Source organism: Oncorhynchus kisutch, linkage group LG18 (assembly GCF_002021735.2).
Source record: "Oncorhynchus kisutch isolate 150728-3 linkage group LG18, Okis_V2, whole genome shotgun sequence".
NCBI classification, from domain to species: Eukaryota; Metazoa; Chordata; class Actinopteri; order Salmoniformes; family Salmonidae; genus Oncorhynchus; species Oncorhynchus kisutch.
The window spans coordinates 57,898,270-57,923,979 of NC_034191.2; the positions used below are offsets into that span (position 1 = coordinate 57,898,270).

Consider the following 25,710-nt stretch of genomic DNA (forward strand, 5'->3'; position numbering starts at 1 on the left):
TCTGCAACCACATTATATGCCTCTTAAATGTTTACTGTCGTTTACCCACTCGGTAGTTCTGGCAAACAAAGTGAAATCACAGTAAAACAGGGAGTGAACTAGTCCAAGCCACAGTGAACCTCGGTCATGCAAAGTACATGTGTGGAGAGTCCTTTGAGCAGTCGTGGGAAAACTGTCCTGTTGTTACTGGGTCAAGTCATTTGTGCTGGAAAAAATGCATCCGTTCCCAAATATAACTCCATTCCTGAAATATATCACTCTCTATATTATCACACTGTCACCTGGCCAATCCAAGACATTTTGACTTGCTCCACACACATTGAAACATCTACAGGATATTGATTATGATTCCGAATTGTGTCCTATTCTTGAAGCCCCTACACTTACAGTATGTCCAAAGTTACATATAACATATGAGGCTATAAAAAAAGATGGAAGTGATTGGTTGAATAAAGTGATTGGTTGATTGACCCTGGTGCTGTGCCTTTCCCCAGGTTCCAGGATTACAAGGCCTTGGAGACCCTAGTGGGTCTGCTGACAGACCAGCCTGAGGAGGTGCTGGTGAACGTGGTCGGTGCGCTGGGCGAGGGGGCCCAGAAACCTGCTAACAGGGCCACCATCAGGAAGTGTGGAGGCATCCAGCCCCTGGTCAACCTGCTGACGGGAACCAACCAGGCCCTGCTGGTCAACGTCACCAAGGCTGTGGGAGCCTGCGCCACCGAGCTTGAGAATATGACGTAAATCATAGAGATATATTTAATGTTGTGGCGTAAATCACCAACTCCGTTCAGATGATCAACAGACCCAACAGACCCATTTATTTCCATCTCTTAAGCTCTTCAAAATGGTTCATAACCTGTATCATTAGCTGTCATTCATCATCATAATTGGTCCTTCTAATGTTGATAACAGATGTTGTCCTGGTGATAGTGTCCGGCTATGATCTTAATCTTTCATCCTCACCAGGTAGGTTTAATGTTCGTCTTCAGCGGAGTGACAGTTTTAAAAGCCTTGTTTATTGTACCTGCTGCGATAAATATGGTTGTGGTGGCGCGTCCCACAGTTTTACTGTACGTCTGCGGTCATTCATGTTGCTGAACTGGTCAGAGTAGCATACCTTCAGCCGTCCAAGCCCTCGTGGCTGGAAAAACATCAACAGTGAACACATAGCTACAGTCCAGTTCTGCTAACTACAGTATGTGCGCTTATTTGGCTTCAATGCTCCTAAACGCTGCATACAATATAGTCCCGTTTGAATCTCATTGCTATTACAAGGCTGTTACAGACTGCAAGACCCTTACTTAATTAACACTGGACATGAATAAATAACGTTTATGTCTGAGTATGTTTTGTTAGGCTAGCCATTAATGCCATTGTAAGAATAAGTCATATGGTGTTGATAAGCACAGTGGTGCAATAAAAGTTGCAGAACTGTTGTTTTGAAGAAATAAGGCCGTTTCAGGAATTAGGCTAGCTAGCCTAACTTCTCCATTCACCCAGGCAGAATGTTATATCTGAACCCATTCATTCAGGGCCATGTTTTCTCATGGAATGTATATTTAGGCCTTGTCATTTTTTTAGCATTTACACTTAGTTGTGGACAGAAAGTCGTTATTTCCACAAGTGCTTTCTGTATGTCTTGTGGCAGGGTGAATTATTTTGAGGACCTGTGTGTACAGTAGTTTGCCGAGCAATTAACATAGCTCACATTTGATTGTTTCCTGCTCCAGACCACGTTTGGTCAGAGCTGGTTCTCAGATTAAGGACCTGACCAGGCCTGCTATTGTCACTCTGACTGGACTACAGGGTGATGTATGTCTGTGCTGCTCCAAACTCTACATGGTGCTTCAGATTCTTTGCAAAATCCATGTCAGTTATTGGCTTTGTTTAGCTTTGTTTTCCTGGTCCAGGCCACATGGCCAGGAAAACGTCCTGGCCATAGTTGTAACTTTTCAAAACTAGCTAATCGATGATCTACGCCTACCTGTTTGTTTTAAAATCCTTTTGAAAATAAGCGTATTTTTATTCTAAGCTATTGCACTGTGTGGCTAATGATATCATAGACAAAATATGGGGAAAATATCACATTACATTCCCTCCTAGTACTTTCTGTAATTTACAAGAAAGAACGCACGTTTTGCAAATGCCTTGAGGCTTTGTGGTCTCCTTGTTTCCATCCCTCATCCAACTGTCAGTTGTCTCCTTCATGCTAACGTGTTTCATACCTGCTCTTGTGAGGACAGAACTTTTCTGGCGCTCGATATGAAGTTTAGTTTGTTGTTGGGCTGGATTTAGGAGGCCCCTCTGACTGGAGTCTTACGATATGATCCCCCAGACTGATTTATGTGCAAACGGAAGACAGATGGCGCAGGGGACTTCTCTTGATGAGTGCTCGCTCATTGCCAGTCACGGAGATACCGTGATTAGGGAGTGTTTAAGTAATTATGACAGCATTCAATGTCGGCCTTGTTGGTGGAAGCACACATGGGAAAAACGTTACATGTTATTTATACCAGACAACGGGCACATTGTGGTGTAATTCTTTGGGTTCCCAGACCCTGACTACAGCCTTGACTACAGTCATGTACGCAGCATGAAATACGGCTTATGCTTAAGTAAACTTCAACTCGGACGCCATGAAATATAGAGAGACCTGTCTACTGGCTCTGTTTGATTTGGAAAGAGGTATCCCCAGACTACCCACCCACTGTACAGTATAATGTTGTTTTGGTTCTATATATAAATATCTGTATAGACCTCTCACTTCACCTTGATTTAAGTTAACCTATGGCCTACCGTCACATAGGCACTCAGTGATTTCTCACGAAGATCCACTTTACCAGACCAGACCAGACTGAGAGTGAGTTTTTAGAGCTGTGGTGGAAACAGAATGGGACTGGTGAAGGTTGGTTTGTCATTGAAAACCCATGCAGAACCCTTTGATTCTGCCCTGTGATGGGTTTTCAGAGCTTGGACAAATGAATACTACTGTATGGCCCAGCTCTGAGAAAGACGAGCACTCAAATGTTCCTCTTGACTGTGAAAGTATATACACTGAACAAAAATATAAACGCATCATACAACAAATTCAAAGATTTTACTGAGTTACAGTTCATTTAAGGAAATCAGTCAATTGAAATACAGATTTGCATCTGTTGGTCACAGATACCTTTAAAAAAAAAGTAGGGGTGTGGATCAGAAAACCAGTCAGTATCTGGTGTGACCACCATTTGTCTCCTACAGCGTGACACATCTCCTTCACATCGAGTTGATCAGGCTGTTGATTGTGGCTTGTGGATTGTTGTCCCACTCCTCTGAAATGGCTGTGCGAAGTTGCTGGATCTGCTCAATGGGTGACATGTCTGGTGTGTACGCAGGTCAATTCAAGAGCTGGGACATTATCAGCTTCCAGGAATTGTGTACAGATCCTTGCGACATGGGGCTGTGCATTATCATGTTGAAAAATTAGGTGATGGTGGTGGATGAATGAAATGACAATGGGCCTCAGGATCTCATCACTGTATCTCTACCTGTCCATACCATAACCCCATCGCCACCAATGGGGCACTCTGTTCACAACATTGACATCAGCAAACCACTCGCCCACACAATGCCAAACATGCTGTCTGCCATCTGCCGCTACAGTTGAAACTGGGATTCATCCGTGAAGAGCACACTTCTCCAGCGTGCCAGTGGCCATCGAAGGTGAGCATTTGCCCACTGAAGTCTGTTACAACACCAAACTGCAGTCAGGTCAGTACCCTGGTGAGGACGACAAGCATGCATATGAGCTTCCCTGAGACGGTTTCTGACAGTTTGTTCAGAAATTCTTTGGTTGTGCAAACCCCCAGTTTCATCAGCTGTCCGGATGACTGGTCTCAGACGATCCCTCAGGTAAAGAAGCCAGATGTGGATGTCCTGGGCTGTCGTGGTTACATGTGGTCTGCGGTTGTGAGGCCGGTTGGATGTACAGCCAAATTCTTTTAGTAGATAAATTAACATGACATTTTCTGGCAACAGCATCATTTCTATAGACTTTTATTGTCCCCAGCACAAGGTGCACCTGTGTTATGATCATGCTGTTTAATCAGCTTCTTGATATGCCACACCTGTCAGGTGGATGGATTATTTTGGCTAAGGAGAAATGCTCACTAACAAGGATGTAAACAAATGTCTTCACTAAATTTGAGAGAAATACAATTTTTGTGTGTTTAAAATTTCTGGTATCTTTTATTTCAGCTCATGAAACATGGGCCCAACAATTTAGATGTTGCATTTATATTTTTGTTCAGAGTATATCACACTGACTGTGCCCACTGTGCATCACTCTCTATTATCTTTTTTTATCTCTCTCTCTCTCTGTCTGTCTCTCTATCTCTCTCGATCCTCTCTCTACTGCTCCCTCTCTCTCTCTCTCTTCGCTCTTCTACTACAGGATCATTGACCGTCTGGATGGAGTGCGTCTGCTCTGGTCCTTGTTGAAAAACCCAAACCCAGATGTCCAGGCCAGTGCTGCATGGGCCATTTGTCCATGCATTGAAAATGCAAAGGTACAGTACACCTAAGAAAATGGCATTTGTTTGAATTATTTTATTATTCTCTAATGGCAACAATGCTTAACAACATGTAATACATATGTAATACATATTTACATAACATTGTAAATAACATTAAGTCTCAACCTTTCTGCAAAAGTTCTCATGTTCTATTACAGGTTTATATGTGTATGTTTATCTTGGTTGTAATATGTTCATCATGTTTATCTTGGTTGTAATATGTTCATCATGTTTATCTTGGTTGTAATATGTTCATCATGTTTATCTTGGTTGTAATATGTTCATCATGTTTATCATGGTTGTAATATGTTCATCATGTTTATCTTGGTTGTAATATGTTCATCATGTTTATCTTGGTTGTAATATGTTCATCAAGTTTATCTTGGTTGTAATATGTTCATCATGTTTATCATGGTTGTAATATGTTCATCATGTTTATCTTGGGTTTAATATGTTCATCATGTTTATCGTGGTTGTAATATGTTCATCATGTTTATCATGGTTGTAATATGTTCATCATGTTTATCATGGTTGTAATATGTTCATCATGTTTATCTTGGTTGAATCCCTCTCTCACACTGTTCAGAAGCCTGTTTATATCATCATGCAGGTCAGCCTCCTTAAGCCTCTCTCTCCTTAAAGACAATCTGGTGTCGAGAGGTTGCTGCAGGGGTGACGTTGTGTCACTGGAGGCTTACATGAACCCTCCTCTAATACAAAGCAGAACACGCTGCTCTCTGTTGGTGAACTGGTGAACTGGGAAACAGGCAGCTGGAAGGCAGGCATGCAGGGAGAGACTTGGAGGAGTAATATCCTGTTCTGACTCCTCTGTTGAAAATCCTCAACATGCTCTGAGTTACAGAGTCATACAACCAGCCGCAGCTTCTTCTTACGAGCAGGGTGCCAGACAGACAGGCTGTGACCCCATTCTGCACATAAAGGCTGGGGTACATACTTCTACTGTCCAGTCCTCATGGCATAGGGCCTGCTGTATAGCATTCATATGCTGTCTGAATTCCAAATTGCACCCTATTCCCTATATAGTGCACTACTTTTGACCAGAGGGCCCATAGGGATCTAGTCTAAAGTAGTGCACTATGTAGGGAATGGGGTGCCATATGGGACTCAGAGTCTATTGCATTCATATAGAACGGCTGAAGTATAGCTATCTAAATCCCCCCCCCCCCCCCCCTAATATTTCAGTCAGTGGGTTTGATTCCCAGGGTTGTTGTATAATTTTTCCAAAATACAAATGTAACATAGTTCTATTAGATTATAGCCAAGATGAACGTAAACAGCTTGTCAGTTGGACAATCTGTTGACGTTTATACAGATACATTGGGCCCAGCTCAGGCAGGTGTCTCAGTCAGGGTGAGGGGAGCTTTTCACTCGCTACAAGGAATTTTTCCGGACCAAAATTGTGACAAAAATGATCTATGGCAACCATATGGAAGAGGAGTGCTGACCGGCTGCAGCTTGAACACTAACAAAGTTTGACCGTGTTTGTCTGGACTTTACGGTGCCAATTTTTGTAGTGAATACATGAACATGCTCTTTGGTTGATTTCTGACACCGGGGCAATGACGAAAGCTAAATAGTGCGTAGGTTTTGCCTGTCGAGCGAGCGAGGGGAACCTGATACTGCTCGGTGCAGTAGTAGTTATATAGATAAAAGCCCCATGTGGTTTTAGTTAGCAGCTCCACAGTGGATTTATGAGAGGATCATGGTGTAAATGCAGCTGCTGGATGCTCCAGTCCTTACCTCTACTCCTACTCAGGCATATACAGACACATACAAGAACAGTACGCCCCACTTGTACCGGCCTGCCTGGCCAGCTCCCTCTGTGAGTAAAGCCCTAGTCATTATTGCAGTCAGCAGGGGCTTTGCAGTGAATCAGTCAATTAGCATTGTTCCCTCAATCAAGGAGGTAACCTGCCCTGCTGCTCATGTAATGAAGTGCATTATTAAGTTGCCTGGACACAGGCAACTTGCGATAACCTGGTTTATTTACCATTTACATAGTAGCCTATGGACGTAGGAGCCTGATTGCTTGCTTGCTGGAGAGGGTCAGGGCAAACTACTCTGCTGTGCCGCTTGGGCCGGCTTCCTTTCCCCCTCCCTCAGACAAGGCCAAATCACGCACACCGACCAGATAATGTGTTTTCTATTTCATTTAATCTTCGGTAAAAAGGGACAGCAGGATGGCCGGGGCCTTCCGTGTGTAGCTGTATAATGCTGTGGTTTCCAGGGATCTGGGGTTCTGTCCAGGCCATGAAAGGGATCCTCACTAGTCTGCCGCCGCAGCTGGTGACTTGAGAAGCGCTTCCTCTGTCGCTGGTGAGTCGCGGCATCATCAGTATTCCTGAGGAAAGGCTTCCTGTGCTGTGTGCGCTCTCTGTGCTGTGTGGAGGCGGAGCGGGGGGTCAGCTCCTGGCTCTGGCCCGGGCACACACACACTGCCCCTCCTCTGGCACCACATCTGAGGGGAGCAGAGTGAGACACACCACCGTGTTCCGTCTTGCTCTCTGAGCCCTGGCCTGTCAGAGCTAGAAGGTTCCATTCAACACTCCTCACTGTGCAGTGTGCACAGCCACGATACCTGCTGTGGTAGTGTCCCATTGTCACTGCTTTGGTTGGATATGCCTGCACTCCTGTCCCTCGTTGAATAGGCCACTCACATTGAGGCTAGTGTGAGTGTGGTTAACCGGGCAGTTATTATTGCATTTATCTTTTATTTAACGAGGTGAGTCCCATTGAGATGCAAATCTCTTTTACAAGTGGAGCCCTTGGCCTGGCACAACCACACACAACCCCCAAAGGGAGGGGGTTATGATTCATTACCTAGACAATCATGTCCACGTACAAAAAAACTAAGAAACAAGCTATATTAAATCCTCAATGTCCTAGATGGAGATATAATGTTGATGGATATTGAAATGGAGCATGCGTTGTGATGATTTGCACTCAGCCATCTCTAATTATACGCTTTCCATAATCTTGGTTTACTATTTTCATATTGCTGGAGAAAGGCTGGCAGTGGCTGTGTATGCCACCTTGATATATACCTCCTTTTGGTGCCGATTTTGTTGAGTTGTGATTTTAAAAGAGGCCCGATCTGCCAAGCTTCATTGAAGGCTGCGTATGTGCCCACTCTCTTCCGCTGTGGTTCCTCAGAGAGCTTGGACGGTACAGCCCCATAAGTGGCTGAGAGTCCTGTGGTACCAGCTAGCCCACTGGTGCCATGCACTTAAACCAGTGTCTACGGTGCCAGCCTGGCCTGTATGGTCGGGGAAACACACCGACTCCTTCAGTTCCTCTGCACACTGATTCCGACACCATGTTTTGGTCCTGTGTTCTGAACAGTGTAACCTACATGGAGAGGTCATTAGATGAGCCTTCTGTTGAAGTAGTGTTCTGAACAGTGTAACCTACATGGAGAGGTCATTAGATGAGCCTTCTGTTGAAGTAGTGTTCTGAACAGTGTAACCTACATGGAGAGGTCATTAGATGAGCCTTCTGTTGAAGTAGTGTTCTGAACAGTGTAACCTACATGGAGAGGTCATTAGATGAGCCTTCTGTTGAAGTAGTGTTCTGAACAGTGTAACCTACATGGAGAGGTCATTAGATAGGCCTTCTGTTGAAGTAGTGTTCTGAACAATGTAAGCCTACCTGGGGGTGGAGAAAAGGGAGTCCAAATACCTCCTCATCCAAATGGAACCTAACCATTAGATCTGCTGTAGAAGGATTAGTTTCCCTTGGCCCTTGTATTTCTTAGCAAGAAATCCCATCAATTTTGCCCTGTTGATTTCTGTAAATGGCTTTTTATAAGAAACGGACTATATCTTCCCTATGACATGCTTGATGAGGAATAGCTACTGGCACACCACACAGCCCATCCGTATTTACAATGGTCCTATCAGTAGAGTGGAAAGCAGGAGAGAGCCACGGCTACTCATCTTACCTCCGATTGGGCTGACTGGCACTGATGGGGTTTTGATTGTTGCTAAGGCTGATGAAAAGGCTTTTTCTTTTTCCTTAGCTTGTGTGTTTCTTTGGTTTTCTCTGCTCTGCTCAAATGCCCCTTGCTTCCCTCCCTGCCCATTACACAGTCTCCCTGCGCCACTTCATTTCACAGATTGAGAACACCAAGCTAATAAGAGGCTTTTTACTTTTAGGATTCAGGGGAAATGGTGCGCTCATTTGTCGGTGGATTGGAACTGATTGTTAATTTGCTGAAATCAACAAACAAAGAGGTACTGGCGAGCGTGTGTGCCGCCATAGCCAAAATAGCCAAAGACGAAGAGAATCTGGCAGTCATCACTGACCACGGGGTTGTACCGATGCTGGCCAAGCTGACAAACACAGTAAGTACACCTCAAAATACTTCTAATCCTACTCAATTAGCCTGTGTGTTTACTGGGAATCTTCAGTCCTGTTGTAAATGGACTGTCTATGATACCATCATCTCAGTTGTAATTTAAAACACTGTAGTGTTTGAAACAAACTCCATTGAGTAGTATGCATAGCCTAGGTCCTGGTCAAAAGTAGTGCACTATATAGGATGCCATTTGAGATGCAGCCATAGATGTCTGTTGTCCTATTTTCTCTGTTTTACAGACTGATGATAAGCTGCGTCGTCACCTGGCTGAGGCCATTGCCCGTTGCTGCATGTGGGGCAGTAACAGGGTGTTGTTTGGGGAGGCGGGGGCCGTGGCCCCCCTCGTCCGTTACCTGAAGTCCAAGGACACCTCAGTCCACCAGGCCACAGCTCAGGCCCTTTTCCAGCTCTCCAAGGACCCCAACAACTGCATCACCATGCACGACAACGGAGTGGTCAAGGTATGCTCTTTGGCCCCTGATGTTTTCAATCATTTTTTAGCTCTCAACCACTTGTCCTTTCCATACCTAGTGGTCAAGATATGTTCATTAATATCTTTGCTCATGATCATTCACTTTTAAAAAAACAACACTCAAAATAATCTTATGAAAAGAACACTTGATAAAACTTGTGGTTTTCGGACATGTGTGAAACCGGTCCGTAAAAAAAAAAAGATGTGACGTTTCACATCAATTTTTCACATGCCAACAAATCACATGAAAAATGTCATGTGGGAAAAACGGATACGTGAGTCAGACACGTGGTTTATGGACAGGTGTGATGGATTTTTCACATGTACATTTTTCACATGACTCAGACACGTGGTTTAGAGATTTGAATTTGAGATTTGAACTGCGCCATATTGCTGAATGGTACCAAAAAATAACTAAGGATCATAGTGAAAGTGGCTGTAGCTAGCAAAAGATCATGGTCGATGTAGTCGGTATCATCCTGCCTGAGAGAGTTAACCATGGAGTCTCCTAGTAGCCTGCAGTCCTGTAATTGATTAACTCACCACCTGGATTCGGTCTTATGAGGCAAAATTTGAAATAGTTTTTTTAAAACGTTGGATAAAAGTAGAGACTCAGAGCTACAAAATGGTATATCATACACTGCATTTTTGAGGAACAATGGGAAAATAATTCTGCTTTGAAAAGTTGCTAAACATTTAAACTCACTTTTGAGAAACTGGCCTTTGAATGTATCTAGTGAAGAGCTCTTCTTTGTCTACATCCATTCAGCACCGTACACACCCTCTTATGCTTTAGCCCCACCCATCTTGTTTCGCTTTCGGAGCGTTCTGAGCGCACACTTGACGCTCTGGCTGATGATTTGTTTACCTATGGATAACATGAAAACAACCTAACCAGTTCTGCTGGCAACAATTTCATTCCACTTTTTTTGCAGATGTTTCCTGACACCACCATATTCAATGTGTGCGGTACACTTTAGCTTAAGACATGTAGCTAGCTAGCTAGGTAAACAATGAACCTAGCTAGGTAAACAACGTGTAAGATCACACACGTCACGTAACATTAGCTAACGCGCCAGCCAGCTAACGTTAGCTAGTTAAACAACAATGAACATAGTGCCAAATCATGTCGTTAGTACCCTGCATGAAAATGCTGGGGAGCTAACCAACCAGGTTCAATGTTAGCTAGCTAATATTAGGCTCTAACTAGAAAAGCAAACAGCTCTGGGATAGAGTAATAACGTCAGCTAGGGAGCCAGCCAGCTAACATTAGCTAGCTAACTAGCTTGAAATGAAACCACTTTCTGGCTAAATTAGAAATGTGTAATATCTGAAAATGTAGCTAGCTAATGCTAGACTGTCTTACCTGTATACATCATCATGCATGATGGACGCCTCTCCCTGTCACGGATGTCATGCCACGGTTGCTAATAGCTTGAAGATGTAAACTGGAGACGGGTGTTTTCTCCATCTCTTTAGCTATCATACTCTAATTCCACTGATTTCAAAACTTGATCCTCCAGAAAGTGGAGAGCAACACTTATGCAGCTCCACTACACAATACTTTTTTTTTTAAAGCCGCGTTCGACAGGATTACCAACACAGTCTGCCCAGCTCAAATAGACAGAAGCCCTCTATATGGCAGACCAATCCAAACTCTGAACTCGGCATGTCCAGCCCACTCATTATCTCAGCCAATCATGTCTAGTGGGAAGGTTGCTGACTTTTTCTGTGGCTTAACCAAAAAGGCTCGTAATTTAACAATTGTATTCGTATTTACAGATGGCATACAAGTTTATTATTAAGGCACATGAAATTTCACAAGTTCCAGAAGGCATTTCTGCCAAAAAACACATTTTGATTAAAAAAACCTAAAGAAACGTTAAAATGGCTCTCCTGTGAAGTCATGACTTCCGACATACGCCTAGTTCATTGAAACGGGTCACAAATGTAGTAGTCAGAATTAGTGATTCTAATGAAATAGAATCACTATTTAATTAAATATCTCGATTTATAGCAAACTTTAAAATAATTCACCGTGGGGATTGAATTTGATCATCATAAACAGCCATCTAAATTTTTTTGGTTTGGCCCATCTGGCGACCGTAATTTACATAGGCTTTCTAGGACTTTTGATACAGCTAGGTTGCTACCCAGTAGCCGACCAGAAGAGCTTATGACTTCACCCTCCAGACCAGACACTGGGTGCCTGTAGTAAACCCATTAGCTGCTCCTCTCTGTCTGTCACTTGCTCCATGCACACAGCTCGTTCTGCATGCGCTCTGTTCATGGCGCTCTTAGTCATTGAGTATCCATAGCAACGGCTACGCTCGGGCTGCTCTGCTCAATGAAGAGACATGAGAGAGCAGTTAGCTGTTAGCTATTTTTCGTCACTCTAATCTCAACATAACTCAAGGAACATTATTATTTTCTGTGAAATAATCTCTCCTGTCTCATATTTCACGAGGTTGGAAGCACTTCTGACTCCATGTTATGATCTTATTCAGATATAATTGTACTGCGCAGCAGAGCACACACAAATGGCTCAGCTTCAAAGTGTTAGTGATCAATTTAGTGATAACTGAGCCCTACAAGTACCCTAATTATTGATGAAAAAACAGGCCCTACCCGGATGTATAATATCAGGGCCGTCAGGCTCGTGTTGGGTAGCAGAGCTCTAATGTGGTTTCCCAACATTTCACGTTTCACGTGTGCTTTTGCAACTGGCAGGATTAGAACCTGGGTCTCCCACGAGAGAAACCAACATCATGATCATTCGACTAACACTCATTTTAAAGTCGGAGTCTACAACACTTTCACATGTAATACCTACAGTGCCTTGCGAAAGTATTCGGCCCTCTTGAACTTTGCGACCTTTTGCCACATTTCAGGCTTCAAACATAAAGATATAAAACAATCACTGCCCTGGGGCATTGGGATATTTTTTTTAGACCAGAGGAAAGAGTGCCTCCTACTGGCCCTCCAACACCACTTCCAGCAGCATCTGGTCTCCCATCCAGGAACTGACCAGGACCAACCCTGCTAAGCTTCAGAGCAAGCCAGCAGGGGTATGCAAGGTGATATGCTGCTGGCCCATTCACATCGACAGGGCTGTAGCGGAGCTGGTCGAGAGCTTCAAGTTCCTCGGTGTCCACATCACTAACACAGTTGTGAAGAGGGCACAACAACGCCTCTTCCCCCTCAGTAGGCTGAAAAAATGGCATGGGCCCTCAGATCCTCAAAAGTTATACAGGTGCATCATTGAGAGCATCTTGACTGGGTCCATCACCGCTTGGTATTGCAACTGCTTGGCATCCGACCGCAAGGCACTACAGAGGGTAGTGCGTACGGCCCTGTACATCACTGGGACCATCGCTCCCTACCATCCAGGATCTCTATACCAGGCGGTGTCAGAGGAAGGCCCTAAAAATTGTCAATGACTCCAGTCGTAGACGGTTCTCTCTGCTACCGCACGGAAAGCGGTACCGATTCACCAAGTCTGGAACCAACAGGACCCTGAACCGTTTCTACCCCCAAGCCATAAGACTGTATTTTGAACGCTTTCAGACAATGTGATTGAAAAAAATAATGGTTTTTCACATGAAACTGCATATCCGATTTTCACATGGGAGTGTTTTTAACATGTGAAACCGCACATTCCACATGTGCAACTGCAATTCACATGGGAGGTGAAAACGTGTTTTTCTTCTCACATGTGAAAGGTGGTATTAACATGTGAACTCTAATACATGTGATAATGTGGCTTCCATGTGAAATTTAAGCTCAATATGTGCTATTTCATGTGGAAATTCCTCAAACGTTCTCCTCACACCTTCATAGAATTTCTTTTAATTTATATTTATATAATTTATTTATATTTTCAGCATTCGGTTAGTGCACATAAAGTTCGTTTTTGCAGTTTTAGTTGTTAATTTAACACAACATGTCTAATGAATGGGGCTTGGAGCCCCATCACTCTACTATGTTTAAGCGATGTGTGAAAACACAGATAATAAACTTTGAAAATCTGTAACTATTTTCAGAGCCTTTGACCAAAGGAGCAGAAACAAAGGTAGTTTTATTCTCGTCCGAAACATGACTCCACATTCTAACTGTCATGGGAGTTCAGAAAAGCAAACAACTCAGTGTGTGCGAAGTGCCACTTCCCTTGTAAACCCTAGATGCCATTACAGAGCAAGTCAAAAGGGTGTATCTTGGGTAACTGTTGCTAAGAGTTGTCCCTGGACATGAGAGCAGAATGTGTCAGTGACATGTTTTAGGCCAAGGAACAGGGCCAAGGAGAACAACACTATGTTATGGTGGATATACTTTCAAACGAAAGCACTGCTTCACTGGGAAGAACATCTACTAAGTTAGAAGCAGTCTAAGCTACGCCGTTGCAGTCCCTTGGTTCTAATCCATAAGTGACTGAGAATAGAGAACAGTGAGTGTTTCATACAGAATAATAGTCTTTTATTATTTTCATTTTCCGATACTTTTCCCAAATTAGTCGTGTTTATATTTATACGTGACTTTGAAGTAAAGATTTTATGTTTAGATTGAAACTGTATTTAATGTCATGTTGTAGAGAACGGCGTAATGCAATGTTTGGGGAAATGTTTTTTAAATGAGTTTATCACATTACTTTCAGAAGGAGATTGTCACGTGAGAAATCTTTTGTGACCGCATAGGGTTAACCTACTTTTTTTCCCGACAACAACTGCAATGTAAATTATGAAGGGGTTTTGCCATTGCAGCCAAATATTTTTTCCCATGTTCATTTAATGGTGTACTTTAGCTTGATCTACTGTTGCAGTATATGTGGTTCAACACTACCCATAATTGGTAGCTGGACTGAACATTGGGTGTTCCGAAAGAGTAATGTCCAATTTTGCAAAAGTCATTAAGAAGAATGTTTTTTGTACTTCAAGCCAACACAAAAACCTGGACAGCTGTGTGGGTGTGTTTGTGTGTGTGTGTGTGTGTGTGTGTGTGTGTGTGTGTGTGTGTGTGTACGTACGTACGCATGTTTGCTTGTGAGTGTGTACGTATGTTCGTGCGTGCGCTTGTGTGTCTGCATGCCCTGCATACCACTCTTTTAATCAGTCTCTTTCTGTTTGCTCTTATTAATGTACCAGTGCAGAGTAAGTTGTTTCAACACAACTCCAAAATGTATTTTGGGATTATAAAGAGCTTAATTACGAGGGGGAAAAAAGGCAGGTTACGTTACACCACTATTGCGTGTTTAATTTGTTCTTAATCTGAGCGCTGAAAAGGAAACACACAGGCGGCTGCATTGTTTCAGTCTGACTGGGTTCATACTAACAGTCTGCTGATATATACCTGCCTGATCCCTAGACAACATTGCGAAACATTACGACGCAAGAGCCTGTCGGTAGTTAAACACTGAGAGAGGCATTGAGGCCTAGCTGTGTTATGTACATCCTGCTTCTGATCTATGGATTGGTTTGACAGAGAATGTGTTCGAACAATATTTCCGGCCTTTTTTTGTTTTGTTTAATGGGTTTGAGAAGGGTTTATCAAGGAGCGATGCTTGGCTCTCTGTCGGTGTAATTTACGGCCCAGTGTAAAATTAAAGACTGCCTCTTGTGTTATTGCAACCGTATTTTAAAGTGCCCTTCTCTGCCATTGAAAAGCTCTCAAAACATGTACACCCGCAAGTTGTATAATGATTTTGTAGGATTTTCTCTCATTGCCCCTCTAACATTCTGTTCAGTACTGTATGTAACCTTCCTCCCCAGCATTCTTAATGGTGTATAACTTAGTCCCCTAAGCTTAGCAGAGGAAATTAAGCATTGAAAAGAAAGTATTTTACACTGGAAAACACATTAGTGACCCGTCTGAGTTTTTTTTCTTCACATTTTTTATGTCCCTCGGTCTTAAAAATATCCAAACGCCATTTCATTGCATCTCTTCAAATTTCATAAACTGTATTAAAACCTTGTAATATTGCATGAAAAATATGAAAACATCTTTATATGAGCAGAATAAAAACCACAACATTTTTTTACAGCTTGTTTGCCTTGGCGATTTCATTAGACATTCAAAATGTTTCACTTAGAGGTTTCGTGTCTGTCCCGTTTTTCAGAATGACTCAGTCTTGTGCTTTATGTCATTGTGTTATTGTGCTTTATGTCATTGTGTTATTGTGCTTTATGTCATGGTGTTATTGTGCTTTATGTCCTTGTGTTATTGTGCTTTATGTCATGGTGTTATTGTGTGTTTTGTCATTGTGTTGTCGTGTGTTTGGTCATTGTGTTGTCGTGTGTTTGGTCATTGTGTTGTCGTGTGTTTGGTCATTGTGTTATTGTGCTTTATGTCATGGTGTCGTCGTGTGTTTTGTCATTGTGTTGTCGTGTGTTTGGTCATTGTGTTGTCGTGTGTTTGGTAATTGTGTGTTCGTGTGTTTGGTCATTGTGTTATTGTGTGTTTTGTCATTGTGTTATTGTGTGTTTGGTCATTGTGTGTTTTGTCGCCGTTTTGTGTGTTTTGTCATTGTGTTATTTATTGTGTTTTATCACAGTGTTATTGTGTGTTTTGTCATAGTGTTAGTGTGTGTTTTGTCATAGTGTTAGTGTGTGTTTTGTCATAGTGTTAATGTGTGTTTTGTCCTCCGTTCCCTGGTTCTGTTGGGGAACTCTGTGAACAAGCCTTGGAGGAGTTTTCAGGGGCTGCTAGCTTTCCCAGAGGAAGTGTCTACCAGAGCAAAGCAGAAAAAGCGCCAAGATGAATTGTCCTTCCTGTTTGAGTTGACATCTACACTTGGTATCTCACACTTTTATAAGGATGGTGCTTTATTTAGTCCCTTTTACAAAATCAACACACCCTCCTCTTTGCTTTACATCGCTTCCAGAGGGCTGCGGATTGTTTGCTGAATCCGTAAATCCTTGTGGACAGCTTCAGCTAGCTTTCTGTATTAAAGGGGCTCTTTCATAAGACAAGCTTTGTGAGGTAAAAGGATGTAAATGACAAAATGCGCGTGGTAGGTATTCCAGAGAATGGCCGTTGCCAGCTCCTAGCTCGTATGTATTTTAGGCTTTAAATCTCAAAATTAGAACAACTTTTGCACTGTTGTTGCCATGTATACTTAGTCTACTCTTTCGCTTTGCACTGTCGGTGTTTGTCTTCATTTTCTGTGCTCTACACGCTCAAACAGAACTAGTGAACAAGACAAGGGAGAGAGGGGAGAGAATAAATAGAGGGAGGGAAGGAGTGAGAGTGAGAGCAGCAGTCAGAATTTCAAACACTGCACCATCTCAGAAGAAAGATTTCTGAAGTTTCCTCTTAGTCATGCTCTGTCTGTAACAGAATGTCAGGTTGTGGACTGGATGTGGTGTGCAGATGATACCGCTAGCATACACCACTGGTGCTGCTCTCTGCTGCTAGCTACTGTATGTATGAAATACCTTGTGTGTTATGTGTTAGGCCTGCCTGACGATATGACTCAAGCCTTTCTCTAAAGTCTGGTCTGGAAGGAGGAGGAATGTCCAGTTCCAGCAGCTCTCTCAGGTTGGACTTCCTCGTGTGTGTGTGTGTGTGTGTGTGTGTGTGTGTGTGTGTGTGTGTGTGTGTGTGTGTGTGTGTGTGTGTGTGTGTGTGTGTGTGTGTGTGTGTGTGTGTGTGTGTGTGTGTGTGTGAAACCATAGATTTAGAGAGAGTACAGTAAACTTAGAGTAGTCTTAGAGTACAGTAAACTTTCCATGAGTCAAACCCCCCAAAATCATTGATATGAAGCTGGGTTTTTCTCTTCTGAGAAAGAGATGAGGGGAACACAGCTAAATGGTCCTGGCTCATTGGAGGCCATAGGGAACATTGTTTACCTTGACTTCCCTTAGTAACTTCCCTTCCCCTCGACCCAGAGCTCAGCTCAGCTAAATGCAGCCTGTTTGTGTTGTTTGCCCATAGCATGGAAAGAGCAGGAGGCTGAACCAGGATGTTCGGTCCCAAATGGCACCCCATTCCCTATATAGTGGACTAATTTTGCCTTTGGTCAAAATGTAATAGGGCGCCATTTGGGACATATCCAAGGGAATGCTGGGCCAGGGGTCTCAGTCTGTAATGCCAGGTTGGTTGTCAGACCCAGGAGCTTTTCTAGGGGGATTTAGAGATCCTAACTCCTCAGGAAGCAGCAGCCCAACACCGGAGCACTTAACACTGGGACACCTCCATGTGTGATGGGAGGGGATGTGTGTGTTCGTGCATTGCACATGCTAATGCAACACTGTGCAGCAGGGCAGGCCTCCCCCTCCCCAGCTCAGCCTGAGAGCCAGAAAGCAGCCAGGGGCGGCAGCGTGCTCTGCTCCTGCAGCTTCTCTTTTAGGAGGGCAGGACTCACAAGAGTCCCTCTGAAGTTTGAAAAACCTCACTCTCCTGATTCGGTTCTCAAACGAGCGAGAGCAAGTGTTCATGTTACCATGGTTTGGGAATATTCTAACAAGTGGTGTATTATAGTCTTTGAGATCCCAGCTGGGGAGGAAGAAGAGAGAAAAAATGCAAAGAGACACGCTTATCTTAGCCCATAACTGTGCGCTTGGGGAGACCTTATTTGGCCTCGTCTGAATAACATGCTATGATGTTGGCAAAACGCTGCTTCTGGCACTTTGCAGGCATCCTCTCTTTTCACAAAAGAGACTTGTGTCTGAGCCAAGCTGCATGTTTTCTGGACCTTGTGTATATAACATTTGCGTTTCAGAGGTGTTTTGGATGCTATTTAAAAACCCGTATAAAAACCATATAAACTGATGTTACTACCACAGAAATACTAACTGATGCATTGAAAGAGACCCGTATTCATAGGCCAACATCCATTTTTTTATTTTTTCCAATGCAGGGAATGGACTGGTGGTATTATTTTCTCAGCTTTTTGAGGGTTGTCAATGTTCTCCCGGAGTGTGTCAGTTTGTGTGCTCACTGCTCATACACGGAGAGGAGATAGAAGCCTCGTCTTTCATCTGTTTTCCTTTCACTATTTATCTTTGAGCAGAACATTCTGGGAATGTCTTTCTCTCTGCTCTCTGGCACTGCGCTAGGCCGCTAGCTAACCACACAAATGTGCGACGCAGCCTTTTTAGTTTGCATGTAACACAGAAAGAGTCAGAGTTCAACCTCAACCTCACACTGACATACATTATGAACACAATGATAGCATGGGAACAGAACAGAGACCTGTAATGTCCCGACCAGTGGTAAACTCACCGTCAGGGCCAAGGGCAGGCTGGTTGAAATAGATGGAGATAAGAGTCAGTGAAGCATGATGTGAGGATCTATTAGATTACTTTCGAGGCGGATGTTCACGTTAAAACACACTTACAAACACACACACACACACGTGCACATGCAGCACATGGGGATTCGTGAAGCGTAGTCCTCATCCTGAGGTGTCCACACTTGCACCAGCGAATAGCTAGCTTTTCGTGCTGACTGGTAAGATGTTTCAGGAGGGCAGTCATGTGTGCTAGTAAGCCAGAGGTTCTGGGTCTGAGACGAATCAGGAGGAATTGGTACTCGCTAAGCAAGCAGCGTGACGTACTTTACAGGCGCGCTCGCACACACACAGACACAGACACACACACTATTATATTAATGATACAGTACAAACCCCATTAAGGATCTCCATGGAGAATGCCCTGCATGTGAAAGACAGAAGAATCCAACCTGGTCTCAGAGCATTTCATATTATTCTGTACGTAAATCTGAAACACTTGATTTAATATGATATGTTACGTTTCGTATGGTACAGTTGAAGTCGGAAGTTTACATACACTTAGGTTGGAGTCATTAAAACTTGTTTTTCAACCACTCCACAAATTTCTTGTTAACAAACTATCGTTTTGGCAAGTCGGTTGTGTCATGCACAAAGTAGATGTCCTAAGTCATTTTTCCAACAATTCTTTACAGAGATTATTTCACTTATAATTCACTGTATCACAATTCCAGTAGGTCAGAAGTTTACATACACTAAGTTGACTGTGCCTTTAATTTCAGAAAATATGTCATGGCATTAGAAGCTTCTGATAGGCTAATTGACATCATTTGAGTCAATTGGAGGTGTACCTGTGGCCTACCTTCCAACTCAGTGCCTCTTTGCTTGACATCATGGGAAAATCTAAATAAATCAGCCAAGACTTCAGAAAAAAAATTGTAGACTTCCACAAGTCTGGATCATCCTTGGGAGCAATTTCCAAATGCCTGAAGGTACCACGTTCATCTGTACAAACAATAGTACGCAAGTATAAACACCATGGGACCACGCAGCCGTCATACCGCTCAGGAAGGAGACGCATTCTGTCTCCTAGAGATGAGCCTACTTTGGTGTGAAAAGTGCAAATCAATCTCAGAACAACAGTGAAGGACCTTGTGAAGATGCTGGAGGAAATATGTACAAAAGTATCTATATCCACAGTAAAACGAGTCCTATATCGACATAACCTGAATGGCCGTTCAGCAAGGAAGAGGCCACTGCTCCAAAATCGCCATAAAAAAAACCCAGACTACAGTTTGCAACTGCATATGGGGACAAAGATCGTACTTTTTGGAGAAATGTCCTCTGGTCTTCCAAATGGACAATGACCCCAAGCATACTGCCAAAGTTGTGGCAAAATGGCTTAAGGACAATAAAGTCAAGATGGAGTGGCCATCACAAAGCCCTGACCTCAATCCTATAGAATATTTGTGGGCAGAACTGAAAATGCGTGTACGAGCAAGGAGGCCTACAAACCTGACTCAGTCACACCAGCTCTGTCAGGAGGAATGGGCCAAAATTCACCCAACTTATTGTGGGAAGCTTGTGGAAGGCTACTCGAAATGTTTGACCCAAGTTAAACACTTTAAAGGCAATGCTACCAAATACTAATTGAGTGTATGTAAACTTCTGACCCACTGGGAATGTGATGAAATAAATAAAAGCTGAAATATCTCTACTATTATTCTGACATTTCCCATTCTTAAAATAAAGTGGTGATCCTAACTGACCTAGGACAGGGAATTTTTACTAGGATAATATGTCAGAAATGGTGAAAAACTGAGTTTAAATGTATTTGGCTGAGGTGTATGTAAACTTCCGACTTCAACTGTATGTTTTAATTTGTGGATGTCCATCCATTTCGTATGATACACTATATATACAAAAGTATGTGGACATCCCTTCAAATGAGTGGATTAAAGTATTTCAGCCACGCCTGTTGCTGACAGGTGTATAAAATTGAGCACACAGCCATGCAATCTCCATAGACAAACATTGACATTAAATTGGCCTTACTGAAGACCTCAGTAACTTTCAATGTGGCACCGCCATAGGATGCCATCTTTCCAAGTCAGCACAAGAACTGTTCGTCGGGAGCTTCATGAAATGGGTTTTCATGGCTGAGCAGCCGCACACAAGCCTAAGATCCCCATGCACAATGCCAAACGTCGGCTTGAGTGGCGTAAAGCTCACCGCCATTGGACTCTGGAGCAGTGGAAACACGTTCTCTGGAGTGATGAATCACGCTTCACCATCTGGTTTGGCAGATGCCAGAAGAACGCGACCTTCCCCAATGCATAGTGCCAACTGTAAAGTTTGGTGGATGAATAATGGTCTGGAGCTGTTTTAACGCTTCAGCATACAATAACATTCTAGTTGATTCTGGGCTTCTAACCTTGTTGCAACAGTTTGGGGAAGGCCCTTTCCTGTTTCAGCATGACATTGCCCCTGTGTATAAAGCGAGGTCCATACAGAAATGGTTTGCCAAGTCTGATGTGGAAGAACTTGACTGGCCTGCACAGAGCCCAGACCTCAACCCTGTTATAGCAGCAAAGGGGGGACCAACTCCAAATTAATGCCCATGATTTTGTAATGAGATGTTTGATGAGCAGGTGTCCCCATACTTTAGGTCATGTAGTGTACGTTACAAATTAGAGTTTGTATGATATGTTACGAATTGCAATTTGTACAATATAATCTGAATTTGAAAAATGTATGATATGTTGCGAATTCCAATTTCTTATGGCTAACGTTAGCTAACTGGCAAACACTAACGTTAGCAAGCTGGTCAACGTTAGCTAGGTAAAGGGTTATGGTTTAGAGTCAGGTAAAATGGTCAAGATTAGGGTTAAGGTTCGGGGAAGGGTTACCTAACATGCTACGTAGCTAAAGTTGTGGTGATGAGATTCGAACACGCAACCTTTGGGTTGCTAGACATTTGCGTTATACGGAGAGAGAGCGAGAGAGAGAGACGATGGCTTTATTTGCTGCGTCGTCCTCTCTTAATATAGTCATATTCATAGCCTATCGAAGCCTATAAAGCCCGAGAGAGACTGAATAACTAAAGCTCTCTCCTTCATAGGACTGTTTCATGTAATGTCTGAATCTAATTCCATGGATTTAGGTGTTTAAGAAGGTCTTAAGGATCATTTCCCTTGTTCACAGGATACTGTCTAGAATATTGTTTGCTGTGCTTAAAGGATCCTCAGATGACAGGATGTGTCATTTCAACACTGACAAGTTGGGACACAATTGGTTGGCTGTTCAAACACCGCTGCCGAGCCTGCGTCAATATTCTTGGTATACAAGACTTCAAAAACAAAACTTGCCATTTTACAGCTTTATAAAGCTTACTTTTGAGTTAGTACTCAATGTAGAGCCTGAAAAGTATCTAGAATATACTGTATGATTAATGCACTGTCAAATAATCATTTTGTTTGGGACTCGTGAGCTTTCGAGTGTTTAGCTTTGAGATCTAAATTAGCCTGTTTCGTTCATTATTGATGCAAACCAGAAAGCCTCCAAACTAAGTTGAGTGTGGCTTAAGAGAGCTCAATGGTACAACATTGTGATTTCATGACGGAGCACACATTGAACAAATTTAAAATGTCCATTGCGCCGGAGTGTTTGTGCCTGTATTTACTTTTATTTTGATTTGGGACTGCAGCTGCCCACAAGCTTGATGTAGTCACTTTTTGCTCACGAAAATAGGCAAAGATAGCATACTAAAACCCATGCTATACCATAGCCACAGTGGGTTTTATTGGCAGACTTTTCCATCTCCAAAGGTTTACATGTTGTGACAGTATAATAAGTAACTCTTTTGAACACAATAAAAACGTTTTAATGTATTATTTTGATGTAAAACCCTAAATGTGGGGCCCAAAAAAAGCAGAATTTCTGGGGAGAGAAAAACCCAATGTTCTGCAAACAGATCAAACAGCAGATCCATTATACAAGTGGCAGTAATAGTCGGATATAATCTGACCTTTGGAGCAGTGGAAGGATGTCAAGTAGTGTGGTTGCTTCGTGCTCAGGTTTTTAATGCGTAGCCACACTGCTGCCTGCTAGACAAACGCTTTCATCTAAACAAACTTTGCAGAGACGGGCAGGCATGTGCTGCTTGCAGCTGTAACCCATGCCCCATGCTCATGGCCTGGTTAGGAGGTTAAAACAGGACACACAGAGAAAGACACGCCACTGCAGCCTGACAGACTACTCACAGCTACTGTGAGGCTTTACATTTCTCAGCAATCGTGAGTTGGAGTGCTGACCATGAACAAACTACTTGATACTTACAGTATCCACTAAATTAATACATTTAATGTAAATGCCATATCCCCATTGATTTCCCGTCAGCTTCATCATGATATTGAATGAGAATGAACAGATTGTTACATTAGCGACTTTATCTCCCGCATTAGCGACTTTGTCTCTCCTATCTCCCCTGCTTCTGATTGTTACAGTAGCATCTTTAACCTGTCCTCTCCTCTCTCCCTGTACTGTAGCTCCTGTTGGGTATGATGGGCTCCACTGACGAGGTCCTTCAGGAAGCTGCTGCTGGCTGTGTGGCTAACATCCGCCGCTTGGCCCTGGCCAATGAAAAGGCACGGTACGGTTAAACAACCACCATGAACCCCCCCCCCCCCCCCCCCCAGATGCTACTATGACCTCATCATCACTTTCTGGGTTACGATTGGATGTCATGGTTCCAGATCTACTCCAGTAGCCTTCCATCCACAGAGACTCATCTCACTATCCCTCTATCCTTCCCACCCATCCCACAGAATATAAGAGTGATTCCTTCTGCCTCCATCTGTAATAGCAGGAAGCGTTTATTCTATCCTACCCATGAATTTGGATGATTATTTCATTTGGATTTCATACAAACATACTGTATAGGAAAACTATGTCTCCTCTCAATTTGATAATAGCAATAAATGCTTTCTTTCTCCTGTTTTGTGCCCATGCCAGATACCCCACCACTGTTCCTGAGAGTGAAGCAGTTTAGAGCATGTACTGTGCAGTCACATTCCTTACGCAATCCACACGAGACACTGATATCTAAACAAGACCACATCTGGCTGTGTTACTCACTTCAACACAAGCACCTTAAAACTGTAAATATGTCTGCGAAACAGAGACACAACCTCCAATGAGCCCTTGAGAGATATTGGAAACAATGCATTGTTGTGTCAGTATATTATATGAGCTGAGCTTAGTTGCTTGTCTGTCTGTATGCAACTCAAGATACTCAGAAATTCAATCAACATTGACATAAACGGGCAAAACACAGCGATAACATTGCATAATGCAATAGAAGGTCCCTCCTGCACTAAAAATATGAATCTAAATGTGTAATTGGTACACGCAGTTTCCTATTAATCACAATTACTTAATTTATTTTCCTATTGCATTATGGGTAGGCATAGTCATTATAAGTAATTGGGAAAATGTATGTATATACAGTACCAGTCAAAAGTTTGGACATACCTACTCATTCAAAGGTTTTTCTTTATTTTTACTGTTTTCTACATTGTTAAATAATTGTGAAGACGTCAAAACTATGAAATAACACATATGGAATCATGTAGTAACCAAAAATGTGTTAAACCAATCAAAATATATTTTATTTTTTTCTATGTAGCCACTAGCCACCCTTTGCCTCGATGACAGCTTTGCACACTCTTGGCATTCTCTCAACCAGCTTCATGAGGTAGTAACCTGGAATGCTTTTCCAACAGTCTTGAAGAAGTTCCTACATTTTTCTGAGCACTTGTCTGCTTTTCCTTTATTCTGCGATCCAACTCATCCCAAACCATCTCAAGTTGTTCTAGACCTCAGCTGATAATGATCAGGTAATCTGATCTGATCTGGTAATGAATGGTGTGGCTGTTGAACAAGTTTGGGTGACTAAATTACTTGCTATAACTTTAGATTGTAAACTGTCACGGTCAAAACATATAGATTCAATGGTTGTAAAGATGGGGAGAGGTCTGTCCGTAATAAAGAGATGCTCTGCGTTTTCGACACCACACTCCAAAAAGCAAGTTCTGCAGGCTCTAGTTTTGTCTAATCTTGATTATTGTCTGGTCGTGTGGTCCAGTGCTGCAGGGAAAGACCTAGTTAAGCTCCAGCTGGCCCAGAACAGAGCGGCATGTTTAGCTCTTAATTGTAATCAGAGGGCTGATATAAATACTATGTATACCAGTCTCTCTTGGCTAAGAGTTGAGGAGAGACTGACTGCATCACTTCTTCTCTTTATAAGAAACATTCATGTGTTGAAAATCCCAAATTGTTTGCATAGTCAACTTACACACAGCTCTGACACACACACTTATCCCACCAGACATTTCTTTTCACAGTCCCCAAATCCAGAACAAATTCAAGAAAGTGTACAGTATTATATAGAGCCCTTATTGCATGGAACTTCCTTCCATCTCATATTTCTCAAATAAACAGCAAACCTGGTTTCAAAAGACAGATAAAGCAACACCTCGCGGCACAACGCCTCTCCCCTATTGGAACTAGATAGTTTGTGTGTATGCATTGATATGTAGGCTACGTGTGTCTGTTCTTGTCTTGATGTTCTGTATTATGTTTCATGTTTTGTGTGGACCCCAGGAAGAGTATCTGCTGCTTTTGCAACAGCTAATAGGGATCCTAATAAAATACCAAATACCAAAATTGGGTTGAGGTCAGGTGATCTCCTTCTTTGTCAAATTGCACTTACACAGCCTGGAAGTGTGTTTTGGGTCATTGTCCTGTTGAAAAACAAATGATAGTCCCACTAAGCCCAAACCAGATGGGATGGCGTATTGCTGCAGTGCAAATAAATAAATCACAGACAGTGTCACCAGCAAAGCACCTCCATGCTTCATGGTGGTAACCACACATATGGAGATCATCCGTTCACCTACTCTGCGTCTCACAAAGACACGGCGGTTGGAACCAAAAATCTTCAATTTGGACTCCAGACCAAAGGACAAATTTCCACCGGTCTAATGCTCGTGTTTCTTGGCCCAAGCAAGTCTCTTCTTAT

At 42.8% G+C, this 25,710-nt stretch overlaps 1 protein-coding gene across 2 annotated transcripts in view; it reads left to right on the top strand.

The window, feature by feature from the left end:
- Positions 1-24,189, top strand: part of odad2 (outer dynein arm docking complex subunit 2) — a 68,778-nt gene extending 44,589 nt beyond the window's left edge. For both annotated transcript variants that reach the window (XM_031796789.1, XM_031796788.1), the window contains exons 16-20: positions 495-737; positions 4,436-4,550; positions 8,732-8,920; positions 9,174-9,395; positions 23,177-24,189. In XM_031796789.1, coding sequence (XP_031652649.1) covers positions 495-737; positions 4,436-4,550; positions 8,732-8,920; positions 9,174-9,395; positions 23,177-23,290 — 883 coding nt within the window. In that variant the 3' untranslated portion in view covers positions 23,291-24,189. The remainder of the gene's footprint in view (positions 1-494; positions 738-4,435; positions 4,551-8,731; positions 8,921-9,173; positions 9,396-23,176) is intronic.
- The last annotated feature ends 1,521 nt before the right edge of the window (positions 24,190-25,710 follow it).